The sequence below is a fragment of the Amblyraja radiata genome, chromosome 13 (genome assembly GCF_010909765.2).
Source record: "Amblyraja radiata isolate CabotCenter1 chromosome 13, sAmbRad1.1.pri, whole genome shotgun sequence".
In the NCBI taxonomy this organism is placed as follows: Eukaryota; Metazoa; Chordata; class Chondrichthyes; order Rajiformes; family Rajidae; genus Amblyraja; species Amblyraja radiata.
In genome coordinates, this window is record NC_045968.1 from 56026996 (window position 1) to 56054485 (window position 27490).

The window sequence follows — 27490 nt, forward strand, 5'->3', positions numbered from 1 at the left end:
TGGAGGAGATGGCAACAGCATCTTTTGTTCTTCTGCAAATCATTTTGCTTTGCATATCTTGCTGAGTTCTGGCAAAAGGTTGCTTTATTGCATGTATATTTCTCCTGTGGTTAGTCAATGGGGAAATGCCCCGTTGCACCTAATCATCCAGCCAAGAATTACATTCAAATATAGCAAATCTCTTTGGAGCTCAAACCAATGACCATCTGGTCAGGAAACAAACTATTCCTTTTGGCCAGAAAAACAAACATTATTCATGGTTTAGGTTTATTTTACTTGCAATGAATTTGTTATCTACAGGAAATATGAGAGGACTTGTTCCCAGGAAGCTCTGGTTCTACATTGTAAGCAACTGTCTGGATTTTGTCGCCATTTCATGCCCTGCTCTGATGCTAGACGTCATGGAGACCTCAAGGTCTCAGTGAGAAACCCTTGTTATTTAATCTGGAAAATCTGCTCTCGGATCATATGCCAGGTCAGACAAGGCATGGGATATTCAAGTACATTCATTTTCATTATTAGTAGTGCTTTCGCAAAGGGAAAAATAAGCTGATACTTTTAAAATTGTTGCGTTTATTACCTATAATTATTTAACTATGTTTCAGAGGTCAGTTAATTGTTGAAAATTAGTTTCAAGAAAATGTATATTTTTAAATAGTCTTTAATGGTTCTGAAAAGTTAGAAATATTGCCATACTTGAGAATTTTGATATTGGCTCAACGCTTTCAGAAATGTTTTGAGGGGACGATTGTTCTAGCTCCCTCTCATCTTCTATAGTGATGTTCCAAGCTCTGCAGAAGCATAGGGCCTTGCCACTCATCTCCAAGACCATACAACCAACAAATCAGCCCTTCAGACCTTAGTGTTCTGGTAGAGGAGCGATGAGAAAAAGAATTGTCTCTCAACTACTACTACCAACACTGGATTATGCTGATATTGTCTATCAGAATACATTTGATATACATCTTCAACCTCTCAATGTAGTTTATAATAGTCTTTGCAGATTTATTTTAAGGTGTCCATATATAACTCACCACTGTTCTATGTACGAAACTCTAAACTGGTTATCCCCCCACGCTCGAAGATGCTACCACTGGTTCCAGTTCATCTTTAAATGCATCCATCTCAATTACCCTTCTTATTTAAAACAAGACCTATTACCATACACACCCTCATACTCACTAAGACATATTCAGCAACCCTTCTTTTTCATTCCAAGAACTAACAAAGAAATTGGGAGACGTGCATTTAAATTCAAAGCTCCTTCTGACTGGAACACTCTGCCTAGTACTATAAGAACTATTAGCTCATTTCGTCTATTTAAAAATACACTTTTACGCTTCCTTATAAAACCATGTACCTGTTTCTAGTATTGGAGTCTTCAAGCTCCATTATCTAGCTTGCTCTGTGTGTGATCATTTGTGCTGTAACATATAACTGTTATTATTATTGGATATGTAAAGTCAATTGACAATTGTTATAAACTGTAACAAGTGGGGATGGAGGGGTTATGGGATTGGTGTGTGGGTAGGTGGGTCAATGAGAGCCTTTATGTATGTTATGTCTTGTGCTGTATGTTCTATGTTGGACCCCCTCGAAAACGAGATGACTGTCCATCTCAAGGGGTTATCCATGAATAAACTTGTTGAAACTTGTTGAAGTACACATGGAGAGTGCAGACAATAGGTCGCACTCAGAAACACGAAGGGCATTATATTCTTTGTGAGAAGTGCCCACTATCCACACCAACATCTTGGGCAGAGGGTACACCTCAAAAGTATTTTTAGATCTTGGAAGTAAGCCCTTATATCTTGGGATTGATGTCTTGGTATACTAATTTCCATCACACAGCTTCTGCCCCACATTCAAACATCTAAAAACATTCAAACTTTAGTTTCCTTTATTACCTTTCCCACATATAAGGTCCAAAGAGGTTCTCTGCAGCACTCAGCCACTGCTCCACTGTGCCATTGAGTTTTGCAGTTGCCATTTTTAATAAACAAGGTTCAGCCCAAACTCTGCTTCTGTAAATGTAAATTGTGTGATTTATAAATGTAAAAGGATGAAAAATCAGAAAAACCTAGGCACACTGTTAATTAATTCATAGAAAACTAAGGAAGATAAACCACAATTTAAACATAAAAATAACTTAGTTGGTAGGAAATTCCTAGAACTTCACCTAATTTTTATTACAAAATAATTGATGCAACTTATCACAGAAATAATCTCCGCACCACGCAGACCGTTGAGCCATTCATGCAGTATTGGTGGTCTGGCGTAGTTGTCAATGCTCTGGCCGGAGTTATCGTTCTTTGGGTGAAGACCCAGTCTATACTTGAGATCATAACTGGGCTGAGACTTTACTGCCGTGATCAGGTAGCTTGTCCGTAAACAATATCCATGTTCTATCAAAATTCACAATCTCACAAATGGGGGATTGAACTCAAGGGCCAACCAAAACTAGCAGTAGCACCCTATACACCAATTGCAAGGTTTGAGGAACCTGGCTATTGGGTATTGGAGCTATATGGCAAATGCAGCATTAGGAAGTTGTACTGTGAACTGTTGGAAGAGAGTTACTTGACCACTAACATGCAATTATGGATGAATGTGAAAGAATTAAGACCAATATCTTCATTAAAACCTGTGGAATATTCTGGTTGCAGTTCACAAAGACAGTCAGCACCAAACAGCTGTTGCAGCAGTGGTGCATGTGATAAATCCTAAGCCAATACGTCAGGTGGCATACTGTACATCCACATGAAAGTGTGTACAAAACATATTTAAAATATGCAGTATACCATTATGAACAATGCAGAATGATTCAATACATCCAGCTTCCTCAGGATTGTAAATTTCAATTAGAGTAGATATGGGTTTAGGGATTAGATTTAAATCTATAGTTAATTAATTGCAAATACGCTACTAAAATTAATCCTGAGTCCTAGAATGACAAAACACTTACCGTGGACCGATATCTGCAGAAATGAGATCTCCAGCTACCAGGGCCAGCAAGTAAGCAGGAACTGGATATTCCATTTGGAATCGGTAAATGTTCTCCTGTTCATCAAATGTACTCTGCGTTGCACTCATTAGTACTTTGATACCAGGTGGAACCTAAAAAACAAAAGAGAATAAATAGGGCTACTTATTCACCTCTGGCACTATGTTACATATAATCTGGGGATGAGAAGGACGATAAATGAACAGTTTAATAACATGGAGGGCCAGCATAAACTACAGAAACAAACAATGCAGCAAAAGAAACCACTTCACTTTCATCAACATTCCACACGAGAAAACATGCCAAGAACTATGTCAGCACCAGAACATACAGAATAGGCAAATTTGTTTGTATATTCAGCAAAAAACATTTAGCATGGCAGTTTAAGTAAGATACTTAGGGAAAGGCTCAATCACCAAGAGTCATCAAGATTGAGACAAGAATGTAAGGCCAAACTTGCTTTATTTTTCTTTATGGTTTGACAGTCATGTTGTCCTCAGTACTGCTGCTCTGTTAATATTGTATAAATTCATTACAAAATCCGCATTCCCAATTGGAGAAAGCAGGTACCAGCAGATTCAATTACAGCTCTTTCTCTGCTATTATCAAACTTGTGGAGGATGAATTCCCGATGTCCCAATCTACCTCTTTGCGGGCTTTGTACTTTTATTATCTGAACTTTCTCTGTAGCTTTAACATTATATTATGCATTCTGTTTCTTTTTCCCTCTTGCAGGACCTTGATATACTTATGCATGGTATGATTTGCCTGGATAACATGCAAACTACATTTTTCACTGCATTCACAGAAAGTTAGATATACTGTAGTCCTTAGGGCGAACAGAATCAAGGGATATGGGGAGAAAGCAGGAACGGGGCACTGATTTTGGATGATCAGCCATGATCATATTGAATTGCGGTGCTGGTTCGAAGGGCCAAATGGCCTACTCCTACACCTATTTTCTATGTTTCTATTTCAGTACACATGACAATATTAAACTATGACCTATTCTTCACTTTCAACGCCCATTAAATTGGGCTCTTGTAGGTTCGAAATGGGCTTCTTTTAAGCTTTGTGACAACTTATTTCAGACATGTATATTGTGCTTTGCATGGCTTTGCATTTGGCTTTGTCACCATGCTGATTTTTCTAATACAGGTGCACAACCTTTTATCCGAAAGCCTTGGGACCAGACACTTTTCGTAATTCAGAATTTGTCGGTCTTCGGAATGGAATTTTTTTAGCGTAGATTTTAATGGCTGGCTCAGTGGTAGGGTGCTCGGCTCATATCCGCAAGGTCGCGAGTTTGCGCCTTGATCCTGGCAGTTACTCGATCGCGAGTTTGAGTCTTCAATGTCGTTTTTTCTTGCAGAATAAATGTTTGTATGAAATACAGTGTAGGAGAAGTGTACTGACTGTGTGGGCAGAACTTTGGAAGTGATTGCCCACCAGTCTAAAAAGCCGCTGTGTCTCCCTGTCCCTGGGATAGCAGGGGGCGATCAAACAGCACAATACCCCCCTCCCCCAACTCCAGAGGAATCCGCTCCCCGATGGGCCGCTACCAAAGATCATAGAGGAGCTCCTCTATGATCTTTGGCCGCTACAGCGACAAGTGGCAGTTCGCCCACAGCCCGAGCTGCGCCCCCTCATCCGCCACCCCAAGAACAAGACGTACCTTGCACACCATCAGCTTCTGCCCCTACGTGTTCCTCTGGAGTTGGAGCGGGGCTGGGCTGGAGTTGCTGCTGGCTGTGGGTCTCTGGGATCTCCGTGCTTGCAGTGGGCCTGGGGGTCGGTGGGAGCTGTGGACCTATGGACCTACCTCCGTGGAGCTAGCCAGCTTCGGAGCGTGGAGAGCTGCGGGGGCGAGCTGCTGCGACCCGACTCCGGTGGATGGTGACACCGGGAGCTCGCGGGTCTCCGGTGGGAGACTGCTTTGCGGGGCACCGGCAGCGGCGACTTCTCCCGCCCGAATTACGGGGTTGAGAGCAAAGATCATAGAGGTTGAGAGTGACCTGGAGGGGGGCCTTACAACGCCCGGCGCGGCTGTAAATTGCCGCGGACTTGCTAGCGCCCGCCGGGGGCTCCAACATCAAGACCGGGGCAGGGCCCTACATCTCCCGGCGTGGCTTTGAGTGGCCGCTCCCCGATGGGCCCCTACGACGCCCCGAGCTGCGCCTCGTCATCCGCAACCCAGGTTCCTCTGTAGTTGGAGTGGGGCTGGGCTGGGCTGCTGTTGGCTGTGGGTCTCTGGGATCTCCGTGCTTGCGGTGGGCCTGGTGGTCGGTGTCCAATTGGTCCTGACGTCTCCGGTGACTGGCACGGTTCTGCTGCAAACGCCGACGTGAAGACAGTGCAAAGCCCCCGCGCCGGTGCAATGGGCGGGGAGCTGGAGAGGGGAGGGAAGGGGTCACACACATGGCCGGGAAGCAGAGGGGTGTAGGTGGGGTGATACTGAAGGGAGCGACAATCTGCTGCTGCCTGGCCCGCTGAGTTAAAAAGTTCCCACGCAAGACTCACGAAAGACTGTGTATCGTGAGTCTACCGTGGGAACTTTTTAACTCAGCGGACAGGCAGCAGCATATTGTCAATTATTAACCCTCCCGCGCAATATACCCTCATCTTCTCTTTTATGAATGGGGATTTAGTTCCCCTTTCTTCGAGGACCGACCGGAGGTTCCGCTGTCACCTCTGCGGGCCGCCCTCGGTGAACGTTTTCAAGGACCTTTCTTCAAGGACCGAAAAAATGGCCGCTATTCGGAGGTTTTCGTTATTTGGATCTTCGGATAAAAGGTTGTGCACCTGTATCTATATTGGCTTTGATCCTCCTTGTCCCACCAGACATGGCAAGCTGTTGATAAAATGTACCAGTTCTGCTTGTACAAGGAAACAAAGACACCAAGTTACAGATGCAATTTCCAAGACTTTGAATTTCCCTCCTGTGTACCACCAGAGAAATTTAACCAACTTCACTTTCATGGGGTGCCGACATTATTCGAGATGGTAGGTGATGAGATGTGAACCAAGTATTTTACAGTCTGAAATGCTCCAATATCAACTACAGCTGCTGAATTCTTGTTGCATACTTTGCAGGAATACCCCAGAAATTCTTTGACCCCTGACCCAAGTACAAACAAGTTTTTGGAGTTTTGTGTATGTAAATATGGAAGTCATCAACATTCCTCTCATATGAAGGACTTTCGAACACTGCCCAAAGCAACATCTCACCATTGAGTCGCAGGGCTGCCAACTCTCACGCTTTGAGCGTGAGAATCACGCCCTCAAGCAAACTCTCACGCCCTCACGCTGATCAGAAATTTCTCACGCTCTGCGGTGAGAAATTCTGTGACCAACCAAAATTTCAAAACTCAGATAAACTGCATGGTCCGCGGGTGTTGGAGAGCCGGGGCTGAGGGAGGGATGGAAGCAGCGGGCGGATACAGATGCGGGGAGCCGGGGCTGGTGAGTTTGCGGGGCTGATGAGTATTTGCGCGGCTAGCGAGTTGCTCGCTGCAGCTTCGGCCATGGAGCACTCCGGACAGTGCGAGTGTCCCGGGCCGTCGGAGGCGTCGGAAGCGCCGCTGCCGCGAGAGTCTCTGTGCCGAAGGGACAGACTATCAAAGGGAGGTGGAGAGAGAGAGGGGGGAAGGAGACAGGGAGACAGGGGGGAGAGAGAGGGGAGAGACAGAGGGGGGAGGGGGGGGGGGGGGTGAATGGAGAGAGCGAAGAGGGAGAGGAGGAAAGAGGTAGGGGAGAGAGAGGGGGGGACAGTGAGGTGGGAGAGGGGGGAAGGGAGAGAGGGGTGAGAGGGACGAAAGAGGGAAGAGAAAGAGGGGGTGGAGAGGGAGGAGAGGGTAGGAGAGAATGGGAGAGAGAGGGGGAAGAGAGAGGGGTGGTAAAAGAGAGGGGGGAAGAGGGAGAGAGGAGGAAAGAGAGAAACGGGGAAAGAGAGAGAGATGGGGGGGGCAAAGAGAAAGAGGAGATAAGAGACAGAGGAGAAAGAGAGGGGAGAGAGAGCAAGGGGGAGTGAGGTGGGAGGGAGATATGGGGGTGAGAGAGGGAGAGAGAGGAGGAGAGAGGAAAGGGAGATGAGAGAGAGACAGAGAGAGAGGGGGGAGAGAGAGGGGAGAGTGTGTGGAGAGGGAGAGGGAGAGAGGGGGAGATAGAGAGGGAGGGAGAAAGAGAGAGAGAGGGGGGGAGAGAGGGGGGAGCGAGAGGAGAGAGAGAGAGAGGGGGAGGGAGAGAAGAAGGGGAGAGAGAGAAGAAAGAGAGGGGGGAAAGAGAGTTAGGGGAAAGAGAGGGGAGAGAGTTAGGGGAAAGAGAGGGGAGAGTTAGGGGAAAGAGAGGGGAGAGAGAGGGAGAGAGGAGAGAGGGGACGAGAGAGAGGGGGGAGAGTGAGGCGGGACGGAGAGAGGGGGAAGAGAGAGAGAGGGGGGAGAGAGAGGGGAGAGAGAGGGGAAGAGAGGAGAGAGAGAGAGGGGGGAGAGAGAGAGAGAGAGAGAAGAGAGAGGGGATAGGGTGAGAGAGGGGTGAGACGAGCGACAGAGAGGGAGAGAGGAGAGAGAGGGAAAAGAGAGATGGAGGGGAGAGATAGAGGGGAGAGATAGATGGGGAGAGAGAGAGGGGGGTTGAGAGGAGAGAGAGTGCATACTGGAGGACAACCAGTGGCTGCTGGAAGTAAGTACCAAGCACTGGGTAGAAACGGTGGAGGATAGTGAACTTCAAATGGGGGTGTTTGTAGAAAGCATCCTGCTTGCCTGCTAGATTTTCACTTACTGTAACTGCAGGAAAAATGTTCCCGATGTTGGGGGCGTTCAGAACCATGGGTCACAGTTTAAGAATAAAGGACTGAGAAGGAGGACAAACTTTCTTCACGCAGAGAGTTGTGAATCTGTGGAATTCTCTGCCACAGAAGGCAGTGCAGGCCAATTCACTGGATGTTTTCAAGAGAGAGTTAGATTTAGTTCTTGGGGCTAACAACATCAAGGGATATGGGGAAAAAACAGGAGAGAGGTACTGATTTTAGATGAATAGTCATGATCATATTGAATGGCAGTGCTGGCTCGAAGGGCCGATGGCCTATTCCTGCACCTATTTTCTATGTTTCTATGCTTGAGTATATGGCAATAAAACTCGATCACTTGATTTTGAAGCATTCATGCATGGTGGAGGTATAATGTAGTCATAGAGTGATACAGTGTGAAAACAGGCCCTTCGGTGCAACTTGCCCGCACCCGCCAACATGTCCCAGCAATGCTACCTTTTGGTCCATACCTCCAAACCTGGCCTATCCATGTATCAGTCTAACTTTTTCTTAAATGTTGGGATGGTCCCTGCCTCAACTACCTCCTCTGGCAGCTTGTTCCATACACCCATCACCCTTTGTGTGGATAAAGTTGCCCCATAAAAAGTTACCTCTTAAAAATACTTCATACAAAAAACATTGAAATCATACTTCTACAGTACACTAAAACATGATTTTAATACATCAAATTTCAAAAAGTTCCTACCCTTGTAGGGGGGACCCCCTTCTACCACACCCTCTCCCCACTCGGTTGCTCCACTCCCTCACCAGGTACCCCCAAGGCCAGTGAACAGTGATCGCACAGCCTCCCCCCTTTCAAAAATGCTCCAATCCAATTTAAAGCATATATTTTGTATTCAAGTGTAAGTTAAAAGACTCGCTGCAGTATGCACCATATTGCACAATTCCAATGGGAGGGGGACACCCCCCTCCCACCCACCCCCCTCCTCCCACCCATTCTGGGCCATTGTCTGTCTCGTTGCATAGAACCCTAGAGGCTCATGAACATTGATTTTTATTTTGTATCAAATTGTTATGATTGGCACTGTCAGCCTATGTAATAAACACCACCACATGGTTCCTCCAGTAAACTATTGCAAATGAAATTGGATACATTCCTGATTCAGTGATTAATTTTTCAAGACATGGACACCCTTTACCGAATTCTTACAAGGATAATATGGCGCAACACAAATTTGGATTTAAATCCAACTATGGGTTGGGTGAGGTGGGCGGGGGGGGGGGGAAACGGGGGGCAGGTATATCTCCACTTTTTTCTTCTTTTTTTTCCTTTTCCTCTCTTATATCTTTATTCACTCTTGGGCCACACTACTTTGGTAGTCTAGGGGTCCTATCTTTTCACTTTTTACCTCTCTTGTTCTTTCTCTCTTCATTTCCCTCATTTTCAGGTTAAAAGGTCAAAATTGAAGCTGTACAATAATTGTATAATTTTACATGCCGAATGTTTTATTCTTGTACAACTGCTTCTAATAAAAATAATTTAAAAAAATTTATTTTTTAATTTTTTTAAAGCATTGTTGCCTAGTTAAAATGAAAATAGCCTGCACATAGCCTGTTTATATTGAAGGTGAATTAGGGGACTCAAGGACTATTTGACCTTAAAACGTATACTTTTAATGTTTAATGTTATAATTTTTATTGCAATTTTTTTATTCAGTGCTTTCGTTTGAAACCTGGTTGGATGTATGGGCTGGGGGTGTGGGGGACAGTGGTGGGCTGTGGTTATATTAAAATATTTTACATTTATCACTGGACAGCTACAGAAAATAAGAACTTGCTGCTTGGTCATTTGGTGTAGTAAACAACCAAGCAGTGATACTGAAGAGAACAGACCAAAGTATTGTCAGAACCTGTACTCTCATTTTATTGGTGATTTTCCACAACTTAAACCAACTTTCAGTCAACCTGCAGGGTTTCTGTCTAAATGCTAAAAAGGCTGACCTTGATTTGGAACCACTACAGAAGATTATCAATTGCGCTCATTATAATCCTCTTCAGCTAGATGAGGTGGCTAAAATGTCATAAATATTGTGGAATTATCTAGCTACCTCTTGTGAAGGCTTTAATGAGAACTTTCATTTTACACCTGCTAAAATTCCACCATTTCCTATTTTTTCATCAATTACTTAACTTTATTTATGTCCATTTAATATAACAAATATTTCAGAGATAAAAAAGGGACAATTTTGACTTGGCCTACCCAGTGGAACAAATGAGATCAGGTAAAATACTCCACATCAGACATCACTCTCCAATAAGTTAATAAAAATATTTCTTGTGCAGGGAAGAAAACCAACATTTTGCTTGATCCTCTGGTTTCCCAAGATGCAAATTAGGCTGGTAATGATAATAATAAAAGCAGTGAGTTTGAATTAATTTGCAGTTTATTCAAGACCAGACAGCATATGTCACAAAGAACAGAGAAAATGGAGCCGTGAGAAATGGTAGAGAGCAGAACCAATTGCGTGGATATGAAACTTTAATCAAGTACATGATGGCATTAAGGAGCAGTTAGTGTGACTGATTGTGCTCTGTATAAAATTAAGAGGCAATGATGGTGCAGCACATCCTATGGAAACCATTTGTGGAAGAATCTATATCTACACATTAAAAATGTGAACTATTCTCATTTTTATTTTAAAATAGAAAATTACTTTTTTGCTTCTTGCTGCATCAGATCTACTGACTAAAAATCCCCTTCTTTGATCAACTGGGTTTCTCGTTCCAGTTGCCATTGATCTAAATAGGATTCTGTGGGTGTCTAAATTCACTGATGCCTTCTCAAAGGAAGGCAAGGCAAAATGTAATCCTTATTTGAAGCAGGGTTAGAGATCAGAGTGCCAAATAACATGCACTGGCCAAATTCTGTTTAAATCATATATTGTCATTATTATAGATTACTTATATTTAATGGTTAGTCAAAGTTAAATACAAAACATGCAACAGAGCTTGTGATGTTAATATTATCATTCTACTCCAGACTAAAGGGGAGCAAAATGCAGAATTAAGATGAATTTCATGTTTCTTGTACTAAAAACGTACACAAATAATGTTTCAAGTACAACTTCACCAGAACTAGAAAAACTGATGATGAACAGTATGTAAAAATAAAATAAAGAAAATGGAAAGGCAAAACATACAGTGCCCTCCATAATGTTTGGGACAAATTTATTTATTTACTTGCCTCTGTACTCCACAATTTGAGATTTGTAATTGAAAAAAACACATGTGGTTAAAGTGCACATTGTCAGATTTTATTAAAGGCCATTTTTATACATTTTGGTTTCACAATGTAGAAATTGCAGCTGTGTTTATACATAGCACCCCCCCATTTCAGGGCACCATAATGTTTGGGACACATGACCTTACAGGTGTTTGTAATTGCTCATGTGTGTTTAATTGCCTCCTTAATGCAGGTGTAAGAGAGCTCTCAGAACCTAGTCTTTCCTCCAGTCTTTCCATCACCTTTGGAAACTTATTGCTGTTTATCAACATGAGGACCAGAGTTGTGCCAATGAAAGTCAAATAAGCCATTATGAGACTGAGAAACAAGAATAAAACTGTTAAGAGACATCAGCCAAACCTTAGTTTTACCGAAATCAACTGTTTGGAACATCATTAAGAAGAAAGAGAACGCTGGTGAGCTTACTAATCACAAAAGGATTGGCAGGCCAAGGAAGACCTCCACAGCTGATGACAGAAGAATTCTCTCAATAATAAAGAAAAATCCCCAAACACCTCTCTGACAGATCAGAAACACTTCAGCAGTCAGGTGTGGTTTTGTCAATGACTACTGTCCGCAGAATCTATTACTGGGCAACTAATATTAAAATTTTAATCTATTGGATGGATGATACATGTCAACAAGTAAACTGGTTAAAAATGGAGGGTCTTGGTGAGACCACACCTGGAGTATTGCGTACAGTTTTGGTCTCCTAATCTAAGGAAAGACATTCTTGCCATAGAGGGAGGACAGAGAAGGTTCACCAGACTGATTCCTGGGATGGCAGAACTTTCATATGAAGAAAGACTGGATAGACTCGGCTTGTACACGCTAGAATTTAGAAGATTGAGGGGGGATCTTATAGAAACTTACAAAATTCTTAAGGGGTTGGACAGGCTAGATGCAGGAAGATTATTCCCGATGTTGGGGAAGTCCAGAACTAGGGGTCACAGTTTAAGGATAAGAGGGAAGTCTTTTAGGACCGAGATAAGAAAATCATTTTTTACACAGAGAGTGGTGAATCTGTGGAATTCTCTGCCACAGTAGATAGTTGAGGCCAGTTCATTGGCTATATTTAAGAGGGAGTTAGATGGGGCCCTTGTGGCTAAAGGGATCAGGGGGTATGGAGAGAAGGCAGGGATGGGATACTGAGTTGGATGATCAGCCATGATCATATCGAATGGCGGTGCAGGCTCGAAGGGCCGAATGGCCTACTCCTGCACCTATTTTCTATGTTTCTATGTAGGATTGTTCGCCTTTCAATATAGGCGCGATTCTTCTTTCTCCAATACATCTGAATAAATCAATGTATGAGAAAAATCTGATAATTCATAGCACCCTACGAATTTGGAAACAGTTAAAATTAACCATCAAATTGAGAAATTTAACTCTCCTCTTACCATCGCCAACAATCCCTCGTTTAAACCGTCTACTTTAGATAAGGCATTTGTACAACGGGAAAATCTAGGAATTAAATCGCTTGGAGATCTTTATGAGAAGTCTTCCTCTCGTTTCAAGAATTACGGGTGAAATATCATTTGAAAGTTAGTAATTTTTTTAGATATCTGCAAATCCGAGACTATGTGAAAACACACACGCAAGACTGTCACTTTATAGACCCAGATATCTTAGACAAATGCATGAATAGAAAGGCGGATACAAGTAAGTTAATATCCTATATTTACAATACCCTTTTAACTGCACACATCCCATCTTCTGAAATAATTAGGCGAGCATGGGAAGATGAATTGGATTTATCAATTTCAAAGGATAGTTGGGAGGAATGCCTTTTATACATACATTACTGTTCTCTTAATGTTAGGCACTCCCTGATACAATTTAAAATACTGCACAGACTTTATTATTCAAAGTCTAAATTGAACAAGATCTTCCCAAATGCCTCTCCTATTTGTGATAAATGTCTCCTCCACGAAGCGACTATAACCCACTCTTTTGCTTCCTGTACAAAATTACAAAACTTCTGGAGGGGAATTTTTTATATTTTTTCCAAAATACTTAAAACTAAATTGGACCCCGATATAAAATTGATCACATTAGGTATGTCAGAGGCCTGTTCCAAGTTAACGATATTTCAAAGACGTTTCCTCAACTATGGCCTAATAACGGCGATAAAATTAATACTTAAATTTTGGAAACAGACAACAGTCCCTACAGTGAAGATGTGGATTGCAGATATGTCCGAGACACATTTGGAAAACATTAGGCTTGTCTTGGCGGAAAAACCAGATCAATTTCTTAAGACATGGACACCCTTTACTGAATGTTTACAATAGTATGGTGAAACACAAATTTAAATTTAAATCCGATACTATGTTGGATGATGCGGGGGGGGAGGGGCAAGGTATATCTCAATTTTTCTTATTCCTCTATCTTTCTGCTACACTGCTTTGGTAGTTTAGGGGACTTTTTTCTCGTTCTTCTCTACTCTATCCTTTCACTTTTTCCTTTCGTCCATTCTTGCTTTCCCTTTCTTTTCTTTTTTTCATTTTCACAATTTAGGTTATACGGTTAAAAATGAAGCTGTACAATAATTGTATAATTCTAGATGCCAAACGTTTTATCTTGGTACAATTGCTTCTAAAAAAAATAAAATAAAAATAAATAAAGACTGCTGTCCGCAGAAGACTTCATGAACAGAAATACAGAGGTTACACTGCAGGATGCAAACCATTGGTTAGCCTCAAAAATAGGACGGCCAGTTTGCCAAGAAGTACATAAAAGAGCAACCACAGTTCTGGAAAAAGGTCTTGTGAATAGATGAGACGAAGATTAACTTATATCAGAGTGATGGCAAGAGCAAAGTATGGAGAAGAGAAGGAACTGCCCAAGATCCAAAGCACCTGAAACACGGTGGTGGGGGTGTTATGACCTGGGCATGTATGGCTGCTGAAGGTACTGGCTCACTTATCGCCATTGATCATACAAATGCTGATGGTAGTAGCATAATGAATTCTGAAGCGTATGGACCAAAGATCATAGAGCGGAGCAAGATACTTCACTCAGCGAAAAAGCCGTAGTACGTCATGGCTAATTTTTCGTGCGTTCTTGATGTGCTCGCGATTACCGTCATGGTGTCCACATCTACATCTGCAGCTCACTGACTGAATGATACAGACGTCCTGACTGAAAATCACACCCTTCCAATCAATTATTTTAGGATAAGCCTTTCGAGAAAACATGCTACTTTTTGCTTCGCCCATTTTCAAAATATAGAATTTTGAATTTGGTGTTTGATTGGTACAAGTAGACTACAAAGCTTGTAATATCTATTTTTTTTACACTGTAACTTTCTACATTTCTACTTTTGGGTATGTATGTGGCAATTATGGCTCATGGAATTTTCTCCCACACTACTAGTTATATTCCTAACAACATATTTAAATACAAGTGAAATTTTCGATCTTTCCGAACCCCTTAAAAAATGCTCTTAAAATAAATTTGTGGTCAGCTGAAGAAACTACACGATAGACCACTCTGGAAGTGCACGTTTTGCTGTACACTTCATACAGTAGAGCACATTTTATACAGTGAATTAATGAGGTTAAATTATTATTTTAATCTAGAATTTAATCTAGAATTAATCGATACCCACCCTATGTATCTTATATCAGCATTATTGTATGAAACGTTGATAAATGCGGCGGCGCAGATGTCATTTACAATTATCCATATTGTTTATGGGTGTGTGTTTTCAATAGCTGCTGTTTCCAACTCTGACCAGATGTGACAGCAGTGATTGAAAACCAGGACTTAAATGTGTGCATCATAAACAGAGGATAGTTCGGGAAGCGGTAGAGACGAGGGACGTAAAGCGGTGGTCCGATCAGTCAGAGGCCATGCTGCAAGATGCACTGAGTGATGTCGACTGGAATATGTTCGGAGCAAGTTCCAGTGACGTCAGTGAGTTCGCGGAAGCAGTCACGGACTTCATCGCAACAGTAACCGACAACATCGTCTCCACGGTAAGGGTAAGCACCTTTCCGGACCAAAAACCGTGGGTAGACAGGTCTGTTCGTGTGGCCCTGAATGCTCGCACCGCTGCCCACAACTCGGGCCTGGCATCAGGAAACATGGACGTCTACAAGGCAGAGTCCTACCGACTGCGAAGGGCGGTGAAGGACGCAAAGAGAAGGTACAGAGACAAGATGGAGTTACAGATGGAGCAGCAGGACACCAGAAGCCTGTGGCAGGGGCTACGGATTGTAACCAACTACCGGAGCACCCCTCCCTCATCCGCAAGTGCCGGCACCTCCCTAGCTGATGACCTGAACTCCTTTTACGCTCGTTTCGAGAGGGGCAACACCACTCCAGGTCTGCCGACTATCGACAATACCGCCAGCGGGCTGGCTACCGAAGCTGAAGGGAGGAATGTGCACACATTCTCGCTGTCCGAGCACGACGTGAGGAGGGCTCTGACATGGGTGAACACGAGAAAAGCTGCATCTCGGGGCGAGTACTCAAGTCCTGTGCTACGCAGCTAGCTCCAGAGCTCACTACATTATTCAACCTCTCCCTGGACAAGTCCGTGGTCCCTGCCTGCTTCAAAATATCCATCATTGTACCGGTACCAAAAAATGCCTCCCCAGCCTGTCTGAATGACTACCGTCCGGTGGCCCTTACCTCGGTAGTCATGAAATGCTTTGAGAGGCTGGTGAAGAAACACATCTGCGCCTTCCTCCCTCGGAACATGGACCCGTTGCAGTTCGCATACCGTCCGAACAGATCCACGGACGATGCGGTCTCCCAGGTCTTGCACACCGCTCTCTCCCATCTGGACAGCCAGAAGGGGGGCTACGTGAGGATGCTGTTCATAGACTACAGTTCAGCCTTCAACACGATAGTCCCCACCAGACTGGCCGGGAAGCTAATGGAATTGGGGCTCAACACCTCCGTGTGCCTGGGTCCTGGACTTTCTCACCACCAGGCCCCAGGTAGTCAAGATGGGAGGGAATACATCGAAGTCCCTCACCCTGAGCACAGGATCGCCCCAGGGTTGCGTCCTCAGCCCCCTATTGTACTCCCTGTACACACATGACTGTGTGGCTAGGTTCAGCTCCAACTCATTAATTAAGTTTGCTGATGACACTGTTGTGGTGGGCCTGATCTCAGACAACGACGAGAAGGCCTACCGGGAGGAGGTGGCTGGTCTAGCACTCTGGTGCCAGGATAACAGCCTCCTCTTGAACATCAAAAAAACGAAGGAGCTGATCATGGACTTTAGGAGGGCACATCATCCGAGGACGTACACTCCATTGAGGATAAATGGGGATCCTGTGGATAGGGTGAACTGTTTTAAATATCTGGGAGTCCACATCTCCGAGGATATGACATGGGCATCACACGCCTCAGCACTCGTGAGTAAGACAAGGCAGCGCCTTTACCACCTCAGGCAATTGAGGAAATTCAGAGTGTCTCCGAGGATCCTCCAGTGCTTCTACGCAGCGGCGGTGGAAAGCATCTTGTCCGGGAACATTACCATCTGGTTTGGGAATTGCTCTGCCAAGGACAAGAAGGCTCTGCAGAGAGTAGTGCGTTCGGCCGAACGCACTATGGGAACTTCACTTGCCCCCCTGCAGGAACTATACATCAGGAGGTGCAACTCCAGAGCCAACAATATCATGAGAGACCCCTTCCACCCCTGCAACGGACTGTTCCAGCTGCTACGGTCAGGCAAACGCCTCCGTTGCCATGCGGTGAGAACGGAGAGGTTGAGAAGGAGTTTCTTCCCAGAGGCCATTCGGACTGTAAACGCCTATCTTACCAGGGACTAACCTCACTGAACGTTTTTCCTTCCATTATTTATTATGTAAAAGAATATGTGTGTTATGATTGTGTTTATAGTTTGTTTGGTTGTTTGGTTGTTTGTCTTTTTGCACAAAAGTCCGCGAGCATTGCCACTTTCATTTCACTGCACATCTCGTATGTGTATGTAACAAATAAACTTGACTTGACTTGACTACATATTGTAAAAGAGAAACAATGCTTTGCCAGCTTTGTTCTCAGCAAAGATCATAGAGCGGAGTACTCAGAGCGCAGCGCCACATCAGAGAACAAAATAATTTTGTTCAATGTTGCCATTTGACATCAATTTATGTTCAAACCCGTCCAGAGAAGACTACACGGGTACAATATTTCTTCGTTTTATGGGAAAATATGAGGCAAATGTTCAGTCTACAACAACCTGATTATGTTGTTAATATTAATTAGAAGCTAATGGCAAATGTAAATGGTAATGTATATGTAGCATGTAGGAATCGAAGTAGAATTCATAAACTCTGTTCAGTCCTATTTATTTTTAATCCAACCTAAGAACAAATAAAGGTGGAACTACAACTATCATGTTGTTCTTGTCAGAGATGTCTCAAAATAATTAATAATTATATTTTTATTCACCTAGTCACAATAGGTTATTGGATTTCACAGTTTACAGCTGAATTGGTTTAGGCATTTTTAGCTATTGAATGGATAGGATTATTATTTATTATATGGTAATAAGGGGGAGGGAGACTTTTTGCTGTCTCTTAAGATGTTTTTTCTAATCTCCTGGCGACTAATTTCATGCTTCATTGCAAGTTTGCATGACCATTTCCAATTCTACAGGATTATTAAGTTATATATAGTTTTATTTAGAGATATCCACTGACTTGGCCTCCACAGCCTTCGGTGGCAAAGAATTCCACAGATTCACCACTGACGAAATAAATGTATTCTCATCTCCTTCCTATAATAGCGTTCTTTAATTCTGACGCTATGACCTCCAGTCTTAGACTCTCCCACTAGTGGAAACATCCTCTCCACATCCACTCTATCCAAGCCTTTCAGTATTCTGTATGTTTCAATTAGGCCTCCACCTCATACTTCTAAACTCCAGCGAGTACAGGCCCAGCGCCGACAAATGCTCATCATAGGTTAACCTACTGATTCCTGGGATCATTCTTGGAAACCTCCTCAGGACCCTTTCCAGAGCCAGCACATCCTTCCTCATATATAGTGCCCAAAATTGCTCACAATATTCCAAATGTGGTCTTTCCAGCACCTTATAGAGCCGCAGCATTACATCCCTGTTTTTGTATACAAGCCCTCTTGAAATAAATGCTAGCATTGAGTTTGCTTTCTTTACTACCGATTCAACTTGCAGATTAACTTTTTGGGAATCCTGCACCAGCACTCCCAAGTCCATTTGCACCTCCGATTTCTGGATTCTCTCCCCATTTAGAAAATAGTCTACGCCTTTATTCCTACTACCAAAATGCATGACTCCACACTTTGCCACACTATATTCCATTGCCACATCTCTGCCCACTCTCCCAACCTGTCCAAGTTCTGCAGAGTCCCTGCTTTCTCTACACTACCAACCCTTCCACCTATTTTCGTATCATCTGCAAACTTGGCCAGAAAATCTTCAATCCCCCCCATCCAATTCATTCTTCTAAACTCCAGCGAGTACAGGCCCAGTGGTGACAAACGCTCATCTTACCTTCCACAGTTACATGAGTAAACTGAAACTGCCAGCTTTTATTTGGATAGTCAGGATTAAAGTTATGCAGGTAGATGCAAAATGCTGGAGTAACTCAGCGGGTGAGGCAGCATCTCTGGAGAGAAGAAATGGGCGAAACACTTCTTCAGGCTGATGTCAGGGGAGTGGGCGGGACAAAGATAGAATGTAGGCGGAGACAGTAAGACGAATGGGAGAACTGGGAAGGGGATGGAGAGAGAAAGCAAGGGCTATCTGAAGTTAGAGGTCAATGTTCATACTGCTGGGGTGTAAACTACCCAATCGAAATATGAGGTGCTGTTCCTCCAATTTGTGCTGGCCCTCACTCTGACAATGGAGGAGGCCCAGAACAGAAAGGTCAGATTGGGAATGGCAGGGGGAGTTGAAGTGCTGAGCCACCGGGAGATCAGGTAGGTTAAGACGGACTGAGCGGAGGTGTTCAGCAGTTCAGAAGTTATGCAGAACGACCTATAAAATAATTAAAAGAATAGCAAAGACTAATGTTGTATTTGTCCTATAGTATTAACATTATCTCTGTAAATCTCTACCATTCTCAAAACTTTTATATCGTAACGCTGAGTCAGGACCCAAAACCAACTATCCCTTTACGTGATTGGAGGTCTTATTCTGACTGGAGGTCTATAACCAGTGTTATTCCATGGGGATCAGGGCAGAGACCTCTATTATCTGTGATATACATTAATGATTTGAACAAAAATGTAGATGGGCTGATTAGTAGGTTTGCAGATAACATACACATTGGCAGAATTGCAGATAGGGAAGAAGATTGTCAAAGAATACAGCAAGCAAGTCTACCTACCTGTGATTTGAGCTTATGTGCCTGTAATGCTGCTGCAAGCAAAATTGTCATTGTGTCTGTTCCTCATTGTACTTTTGCATATGGCAATAAATGCTAGACAACAGGATATTGATCAGTTTGGTGTAGAAATGGCAATGTGACATTTAGTCTAGACAATTGTGAGTGTTTCACAATGGGAGATCAAATGTAAGACATTTAATGCAGGACTGAGGAGCAATGATATACAGTGATCTTGGGCTTCAAATACATAGCTTCTGAAAATGGGAACACAAGTAAAGAAAATGTATGGCGTACTTGCCTTCATTAGTTGGGACATTGAGTATTAGTGTTCAAAAGTCACGTTGCAGCTGTATTAACGTTTGGTCTGGCCACATTTGGAGTACTGTGTGCAGATCTGGACACCACACAAAAGAAACAACGTGGAGGTTTGGGAGAGGGTGCAGAAATGATTTACCAGGTTGATGCCTGGATTGTAGTGTATTAACTATCAGGAAACTATCGGGGGGCGGCACGGTGGCGCAGCAGTAGTGTTGCTGCCTTACACGCTTGCAGCGCCAGAGACCCGGGTTCGATCCCGACTACGGGTGCTGTCTGTACAGTTTGTATGTTCTCCCCGTGACTGCATGGGGTTTCTACGAGATCTTCAGTTTCCTCCCACACTCCAAATACGTACAGGTTTGTAGGTTAACTGGCTTGGTATAAGTGTAAATTGTCCCTAGAGTGTGTAGGATAGCGTTAATGTGCGTGGATCGCTAATCGGTGCGGACTCGGTGGGCCAAAGGGCCTGCTTCTGCGCTGTATCTGTAAACTAAAACTAAACTAAATTAAATGAATGTAGAATGTTTTGTCCTGTGCGTCAGAGGCGGTGCAAAGTATACAGTATAAATGTATGAAGAAAGTCAGTCTGTTTCCTTAGGTGGAAGTATCAAAGTCCTGTGGGCATAGTCAGAGGGGCCCACAGCATGGAAACCGGCTCTTTGATCAAACCTGTCCATGCTGACCAAGTTGCCTACCTCAGCTAGTCTTATTAGCTGGTGTTCTGTCCAGAGACCTCTAAACTTCTGCACACGTACCTAACTAAATGTCTTTTAAATTCTGTAATTGTACCTCCCTTAACTCCTTCCCCTGGCAGCTCATTCCATCAACCACACTATAAGAAAACATTGCCCTTCAGGCCCTCTAATTCTGTCCCTCCTCTCCACGTCTACTTTTAGACTGCCCTATCCGGGGCAAAAGACTGACCATTCACCTTATCGATGCCCCTCATGATTTTATATACCTCTATAAGGTCACCCCACAGTCTCCTTAGCACCATGGACAAATGTCCAGCCTCTCTTTATAATTCAAGCCCTCCAGCCCTTGCAAATCTTTTCTGTGCCCTTTCTAGCTTAAGATCCATCCGAGAACTTGACACGGTACCCTAAATGATTTATCACACAAGTATTTTTGTTACAGAGTGCCTGAAAAGCAGAAGAGGGAGAAGTGGATACAATAGCAACTTTAAGGGGCATTTAGACAGACATGTGAACAGGCAAGGAATAGAGGGAAATGGTGCACGTACAGGCAGATGGGAATAATGTAGATTGCCATCATTTTTGCTGCAGACATGGTGGGCAGTGGGGCCTGTTCCTGTATTATAGACACAAAATGCTGGATTAACTCAGCAGGACAGGCAGCATCTCTGGAGAGAAGGAATGGGTGATGTTTCGGGTCGAGGCCCTTCTTAAGACTCCTTCCTGTATTCTTTGTTCTATGCTTTCTTCAGGAATGACCCAAAGTACTTTTCTGGCCATTGTTTTTAGTTTAAATTGTTGGCTCAGCTAAAGTAGGTAAAAATAATTTTTTGTGGCATGATATTACATGGCAGAATTTCAGTGCCTATCCAAATTTAAATTTAATGTTGCTTCTTCAACCGTGAAATCAGACCTGAAACTAATGAAGCTTGTACAAAAATATTTAAATTGCTGTAAAATAATAATATCCATGAATAAGATGCACAAGGTTTACTCACTGAACAAATTTAACCATTGTGCTTTTTAGGATTGTTGAAAGGGCAGCAATATAAAAAAAAAAAAAGTAGAATCAGAGATCAGGATTCCATTACACAGAGATAATACTTTAATTCATTCATCATCGTTGAAAACATTAGCGACGCAGTGGTGCTGGTTTCCGATGGAAACGGTGACGGACGCACCACACATCTCTGTCCTCCAGTTCCTGCGGACTTCCGCCGCTGGAAGTATAGGAATTTGGTATGTGTGTGCTTTATCATCATTCCTTGCAATGCTATGTACGACAGTGATCGCAACTGAAGTGTGGATGGCCGTTGGCTCGCTAGAAGCTCATCCGCTCTTTGACAGGTCTTGTTTTTGGTCCTGCTGGGGGTCCACAGCCCCCTCTTCACCTAGCAAACCAGGTGGGGGAGACGGTTTAGTTGCCGACTATCCGACCATGGAGCAGGTAGCACGGGATTACAGGGTACCCGTGGCGGGGGGAACCCCCCCCCGACCTGACACTTTAATGACTACAGCAATGTTCCTGCACTTCTAAACATGACATGCAAGTTGGGATACTGGACGTTGTTCATTGGAAAATGTAGACCAAACACTGCATTCTGCACCAATGTGTTGACAATATTAAAGCTTCCGCACAAATTGGGAGTAAACCTCTTGTTTACAGTTTGGTCAAGGTTACTGCATACTTGGCTTTTTTCAGTACCAGTTCCATCCAATGCCATCCGTTTATGGACTGCATTCTTCTGTACCCAGCGATCATTCTTTTGATCTTTAAAATCACACATTGGGAGAAGGATAATTTTCAATTTGCAGTAACATTAGCTCATCCCGCAATGCCAACTGCCATGTATGACTGCTATTTGAAGTTGTTCCAGCTGCTACATATCAGAGTCGGGAATTTTTATAAGAACAAAAAATCCTGCTCATTGTAGACAGCAGCTGAGGTGGATTCACCAGGATATCAACTGAGGTGCCAAGTGAGGGAAAACAAGGCCAAGGCAAAACTAGGAAATTAAAGGACAGGTGTGGAGGAAAGCAAATGACAAGGGATGTTTGGAGCAAAGGCAGGAAGGAAAGTGGGACGTGAATGAGAATAAAGCCTAAAGTGTAGGGAAGAAAAGGCTTGGCCTTGAATAACATTTGTTAATTTATTCATTAGTGATTGATTCTATCCCACGCTTCTTGCAGCAGCAGTTTCACTATATTCCAAATTGGGATTTCATTTGTGATCTCTCGACACAGCTCACTTTTTTTCTCCTGTTCTAACTTTGCTCAATTTTGATGCTGCTTAATATTTTTAGTCTACATTTTAGTTCGTACATTTCTCTTGGACAAAACTGGCTTCCCACTTTGACTACACCTCAGGATTAGACTTCTCCATAACTGTCTGCTTCCTTTTCATTTTTATCCCACTTTCGTTGTTCTCCATCAAATTTGTCTAGCAATCTTTAGTCACATGCACTGCTTATGAATTTTGAGTGAGGAAGGCTTTGTTTCCACACCAGGTAAAGCAAAGGTATGTCAACAAGAACACAAATTGGAAAAGTTTTGGAACATTTCGGAGGATCCACAACATTGTGTAACCTGAAGTATTCTTCCGTACTAGTCAAAATCAACTATTCTGCACCGAAGGCTTCTCCCATTCACTTTTATTTTGGTTGTGTATCTAACTAAGATAGTTCAACTGAAGAAGGGTCTCGACCCGAAACGTCGCCTATTCCTTCGCCCCATAGATGCTGCCTCACCCGCTGAGTTTCTCCAGCATTTTTGTCTACCTAAGATAGTTCATTTGGTGTCTATCTTAGTTCATTTGGTGAGTGGGAAGGAGCCAGTCTAGATTAAACAACCTCTGTAAAAAATCACTGAACAGAAGCCGTCAATGCAATCTGTAATCTTTGTAATAATCAATGAAATGGCCAGGATAAACAACATGAAACATTGCTTACGTCAACTAGTGTTGCTAATTAAGTGTATTAAGCTAACATGACATTGTCAAACAACAGATGTATAGTGTTTTACCATTGCCAGCGGGCAGACACACACTGTAAAACTGGAATGTCAATACACAAGGGCACAGACAAACACCACAATGTCCGAATGTCATTACTAGAGGCCACTGAACAGCCAAAGGCACGGACATGTGAATGACATGTGCAATATTAGAAGCAAAACAATTTGGTGAATCGCAATTTGATGAGACACAAATCATTTACTGAGCAACTTTAATACAATAAACCCTTGTTATAACGGGCCAAAGTGTGGGGGGAGGAGGGGGGAATGGTGTCCGTTATTGCCAGTTGTCTGCTATAATTGCGTAAGGGATTACTGAGTATGTGACTATCATTGTACAAGTAGTAGGAACATAGAACTGCAGGTGCTGGTTAATACACAAAAGGACAAAGTGTTGGAGTAACAGCAGATCAGGCAGCATCACTGAAGAACATGGCTAGGCGACATTTTGGGTCAAAACCCTTCTTCAGACTCTCAGTCTGGAACTGTGCCTGGAATCGAGGTGAATTGAGGTGAGGATCAGTGGAGTATTTGGTGCAGTAAGGGTCGGCGATGGTGGCGACAGCAGCCGCGGCCTAGGAAGCTGTGAGGGTCGGTAGTGGCGATGGTGGATCTGGTCTGGAAGCAGCCGGGGAGGTGGTGTGGGCCGGCGTCGACAACTCCCACCTGGTGGTGAAGGTTCGCAGGTCCGACCTCGAAGTGACCTGGCTAGCGGTGGAGGCCAGGGGTGGTGTCGGCAGCCCAGCCTGGAAGCGGTCATGGAGGAGGCGTCAGCTTGGGGTGCCGACAGCCCCCCGGCTGGGAAACAACCAGGGAGGAAGTGGGGATCAGGGTAGCTTTGGCAGCCCGGCCAGCGGTGAAAGCCAGTCCGCTATAACCAAATTCCATTTTAAAGCGGTCTGTCATAACAAGGGTTTACTGTATATAGCACAAACAAGGTGCAGTACTGGAATGTTTCACTAGATGGCACAGAATGCAATGGAATGGTAGACATTATAAATTAAGCGGTGAACTTGGGAATCTTCTTTACCCAAAGATAACTAGTATGGACAAGCAGTTCAATCCTAAAATTGTTATGTAGATGGTAGCACCTCTACTTTAAAAATGATTCAGCATGGAACTGACTCTAACAAACTTCTACAGATGTTCTGTAAAAAGTATCCTGACTGGTTGCATCATGGCCTGATAAAGCATATTCCACAGCACAGGAATTCAAGAAGGAGCAAAGAGTAATGGACTTAGCCTGGTCCACTATCAAAAGCATCCACATGAGACGCTGCCTGAAGAAGATGGCATCCATCGTCAAAGATAACGACCGTCCGTAATCTGCCATGCCTTCTCCTGCTGCGACCACTGGGCAAGATGTAGAGAGGCCTGACGTCCCACACCACCAGGCTCAGGAACGGATACTTTCCCATAACTATCAGGCTCTTGAACAACCTGCACAACCCTAATCCTACTTCAACAAAAGAACATTACAGACCACCTCTTGCACTATTATGAACTTGTTTTCTAATTGTTTTGCACTAATGCCTTGTTATTTGCACACTTTATTCTTTTTGTTGTTTATGCGTAATTTCTGTATAATGTGTGTTTTTCTGTGTTGTCTGCATCTGTGTGCCCGTGATACTGCTGCACGCAAGATATCCACTGTATTGCACCTCACCATACTTGTGCATGTGACGCAACATAACGAGCAGAACACCGTACTGGAGGAACTCAGCGGTCCAGGCAGTATCTGTGGAGGGAATGAACAGATGACGTTTCAGATCACGACCCTTCTTCAGACTGATGGAGTAGGGGGCTCAAAGCTGGAAAAGAGAGGTGGGGATGGGACAAAGTCTGGCAAGTGATAGGTGGATGCAGGTGAGGTGAGGGTTTGAATGGCAGATGGGTGGAGTATGTGACAAAGGCTAGAGGTGGGAAAAATGGCAAAAGGTTATCAGATAAGGAGGAGAGAAATGTAAAGCTGGAGTGAGGGGCATGGTGGAAGGGGCCAGGGGAAAGGAAAGGGGTGGATAAAAGATGAGACGGGGGCTCGGAGATGGGAGATAAGTGTACAAAGGAAGGGAAAGGGCGACGGTGGGACTGTTGGGAGATGGTGGGAGAAATAGGTGTGCACCTGGGTGTGTGGTGGGAGAGCAGTATTACTTAACATTGGAGAAAGTAATGTTCATACCGTTGGATTGTAAACTACCCAAGTAGAATATGTTTGCGTATGGCCTCACTCTGGCAATGGCGGCAGCCAAGCCAAAACAATCGGTGTGTGAATGAGAAAGTAGGGATAAAATGGTTGGCAATCAGGAGATCCAGCAGGCCTAGGTGGATAAAGTGCGTGTTCAGCGCAATGGTCGCCTAGCCTATGCTTGGTCTCACTGATATAATGGAACCAATGTCCAAACTCGAAATGTTGTCTGATGATGACTGATGTCTGAGGAAGGGTCCTGGCCTGAAACATCATCTGTCCATCCCCTCCTCAGATGCTGCTTGACTCGCTGAATTCATCCAACACTTTGTGCTTTTGCTCAAGATTTCAGCATCTTGTGTCTCAACGTGACTAATATCATGCTGAACACAGCCCACTACCTTTTTCACTATCTGCCCTTCCCACCACCTGCACCTGCATTCCCCTGCTTTTGAAGCCCAAATAAGCCGATTCCACTCATCTGGCAAATATATGTGACGAGCAGAGAGGGCACTGAACGCAAGTAGGCCTTGTGTCCAGAGAGGCCCAAGAGCCTCTGACAGTTCATTACCTGGCAATTGTAGCAAAAGGCTTTATTATACTTTTAAATATTTTTGATAGAGACATTTGTTAAAAAATAATGTTAAATTAATTTTTAAGTATGCCAAGAATACGTTGAGAACAGATTAACTCGAAATACTAAAATAAAAAACAAAGTAAAGCATTCAGCCACTTCCACCAACTGAATGGTCTCATGTTAAATGAAAGGGATGACCTTTCATGTACCAGATATCTCTGGCATGAAGCTCAGTGTCAAATAGTGCCAGCACACTTCTGGGATTCTCTGTTCCACCAATGACGAGTTCAGCAACAATGGAAAATCAGTTGAGCAATCGTATCTAATCTTGTTTTTCTAGAACTTCTAGGTTTGGTGGAGAATGCAAACAGCTGAGAGCCGGCACTCGGCAGGATAATTGGGCCTATAATCATTTTTGTCAGAGTCATTCAATTAATATTGCAATAAGACATGCAGATAAAAGCAGAATGTTTTCATGACTGTGGCTTCTTCACACCTATGAACAGGTTGAGTAACTTTTCATGAAGACTATCAATGCACCTCAAGAATTACCAACTCAGCACACAAACTAGACAATGAATTTATTGTCTGCTGTCATTGTCTCACCAGCATTGGGAGCTGTAACTCGCTCAAGGATGATGCCAGATGCACCATATATTATGCAGGGTGACCACATTGATATGGGTGATGGAAAAAGGAGAGCTTATTCACATTTAATGATTTTAATTGCACATTGGCTTTTAAATGTGTTTCTAATAATTCTTGCAATAAATGAATATTTCTTCTTAAAATTATCGCCCATGCAAAAGTTTCATCTTCTTGCCAGCTGTTCATTCAAGCTGAACATGGCTATATGCAACTATTTGATAAAACCCCAACTCTAATTTCTTAGAAGTTTAAAGAGATTCAGCATGTCATCATAATATTAATTTATTAACCAAGTGTGTTTTACAACATATGAGGGATTTGATCTGCCACAGTCATACCAATAAAGAGCAACAAGACAACCAAATACATTTTTAACATGAACATCCACCACAGCGACCCCCCCCCACCCCCCCACATTCCTCACTGTGAGGGACGGCAAAAAATAGTTCAATCTTCTTCCCTTCTTTGTTCTCCCGCACTCGGGGCACTCGAACCTTCGATTGTCGGGGCGATTTTGGCTCCCGCAGCCGGTGGTCGAGCCCTCCCGCTGCGAGGGGACTTCCGAGTCGGGGCTGGTCAAACATCCTGCGGCTTGGAGCTTCCCGACATCAGTCTCTATCCGAGACTGCGAGCTCATCGATGTTGGAATCCGCAGGCCACGGTTGGA

General features: G+C 43.6%; 1 protein-coding gene across 2 annotated transcripts in view; it reads right to left on the reverse strand.

Moving 5' to 3' along the window:
* The window catches only part of rnpepl1 (arginyl aminopeptidase like 1), a 66453-nt gene that overhangs the window by 20187 nt on the left and 18776 nt on the right, over positions 1–27490 (reverse strand). For both annotated transcript variants that reach the window (XM_033032135.1, XM_033032136.1), the window contains exons 3-4: positions 2966–3117; positions 1908–2024 (exon numbers count right to left, since the gene is read on the reverse strand). In XM_033032135.1, the coding sequence (XP_032888026.1) occupies positions 1908–2024; positions 2966–3117 (269 nt within the window). The remainder of the gene's footprint in view (positions 1–1907; positions 2025–2965; positions 3118–27490) is intronic.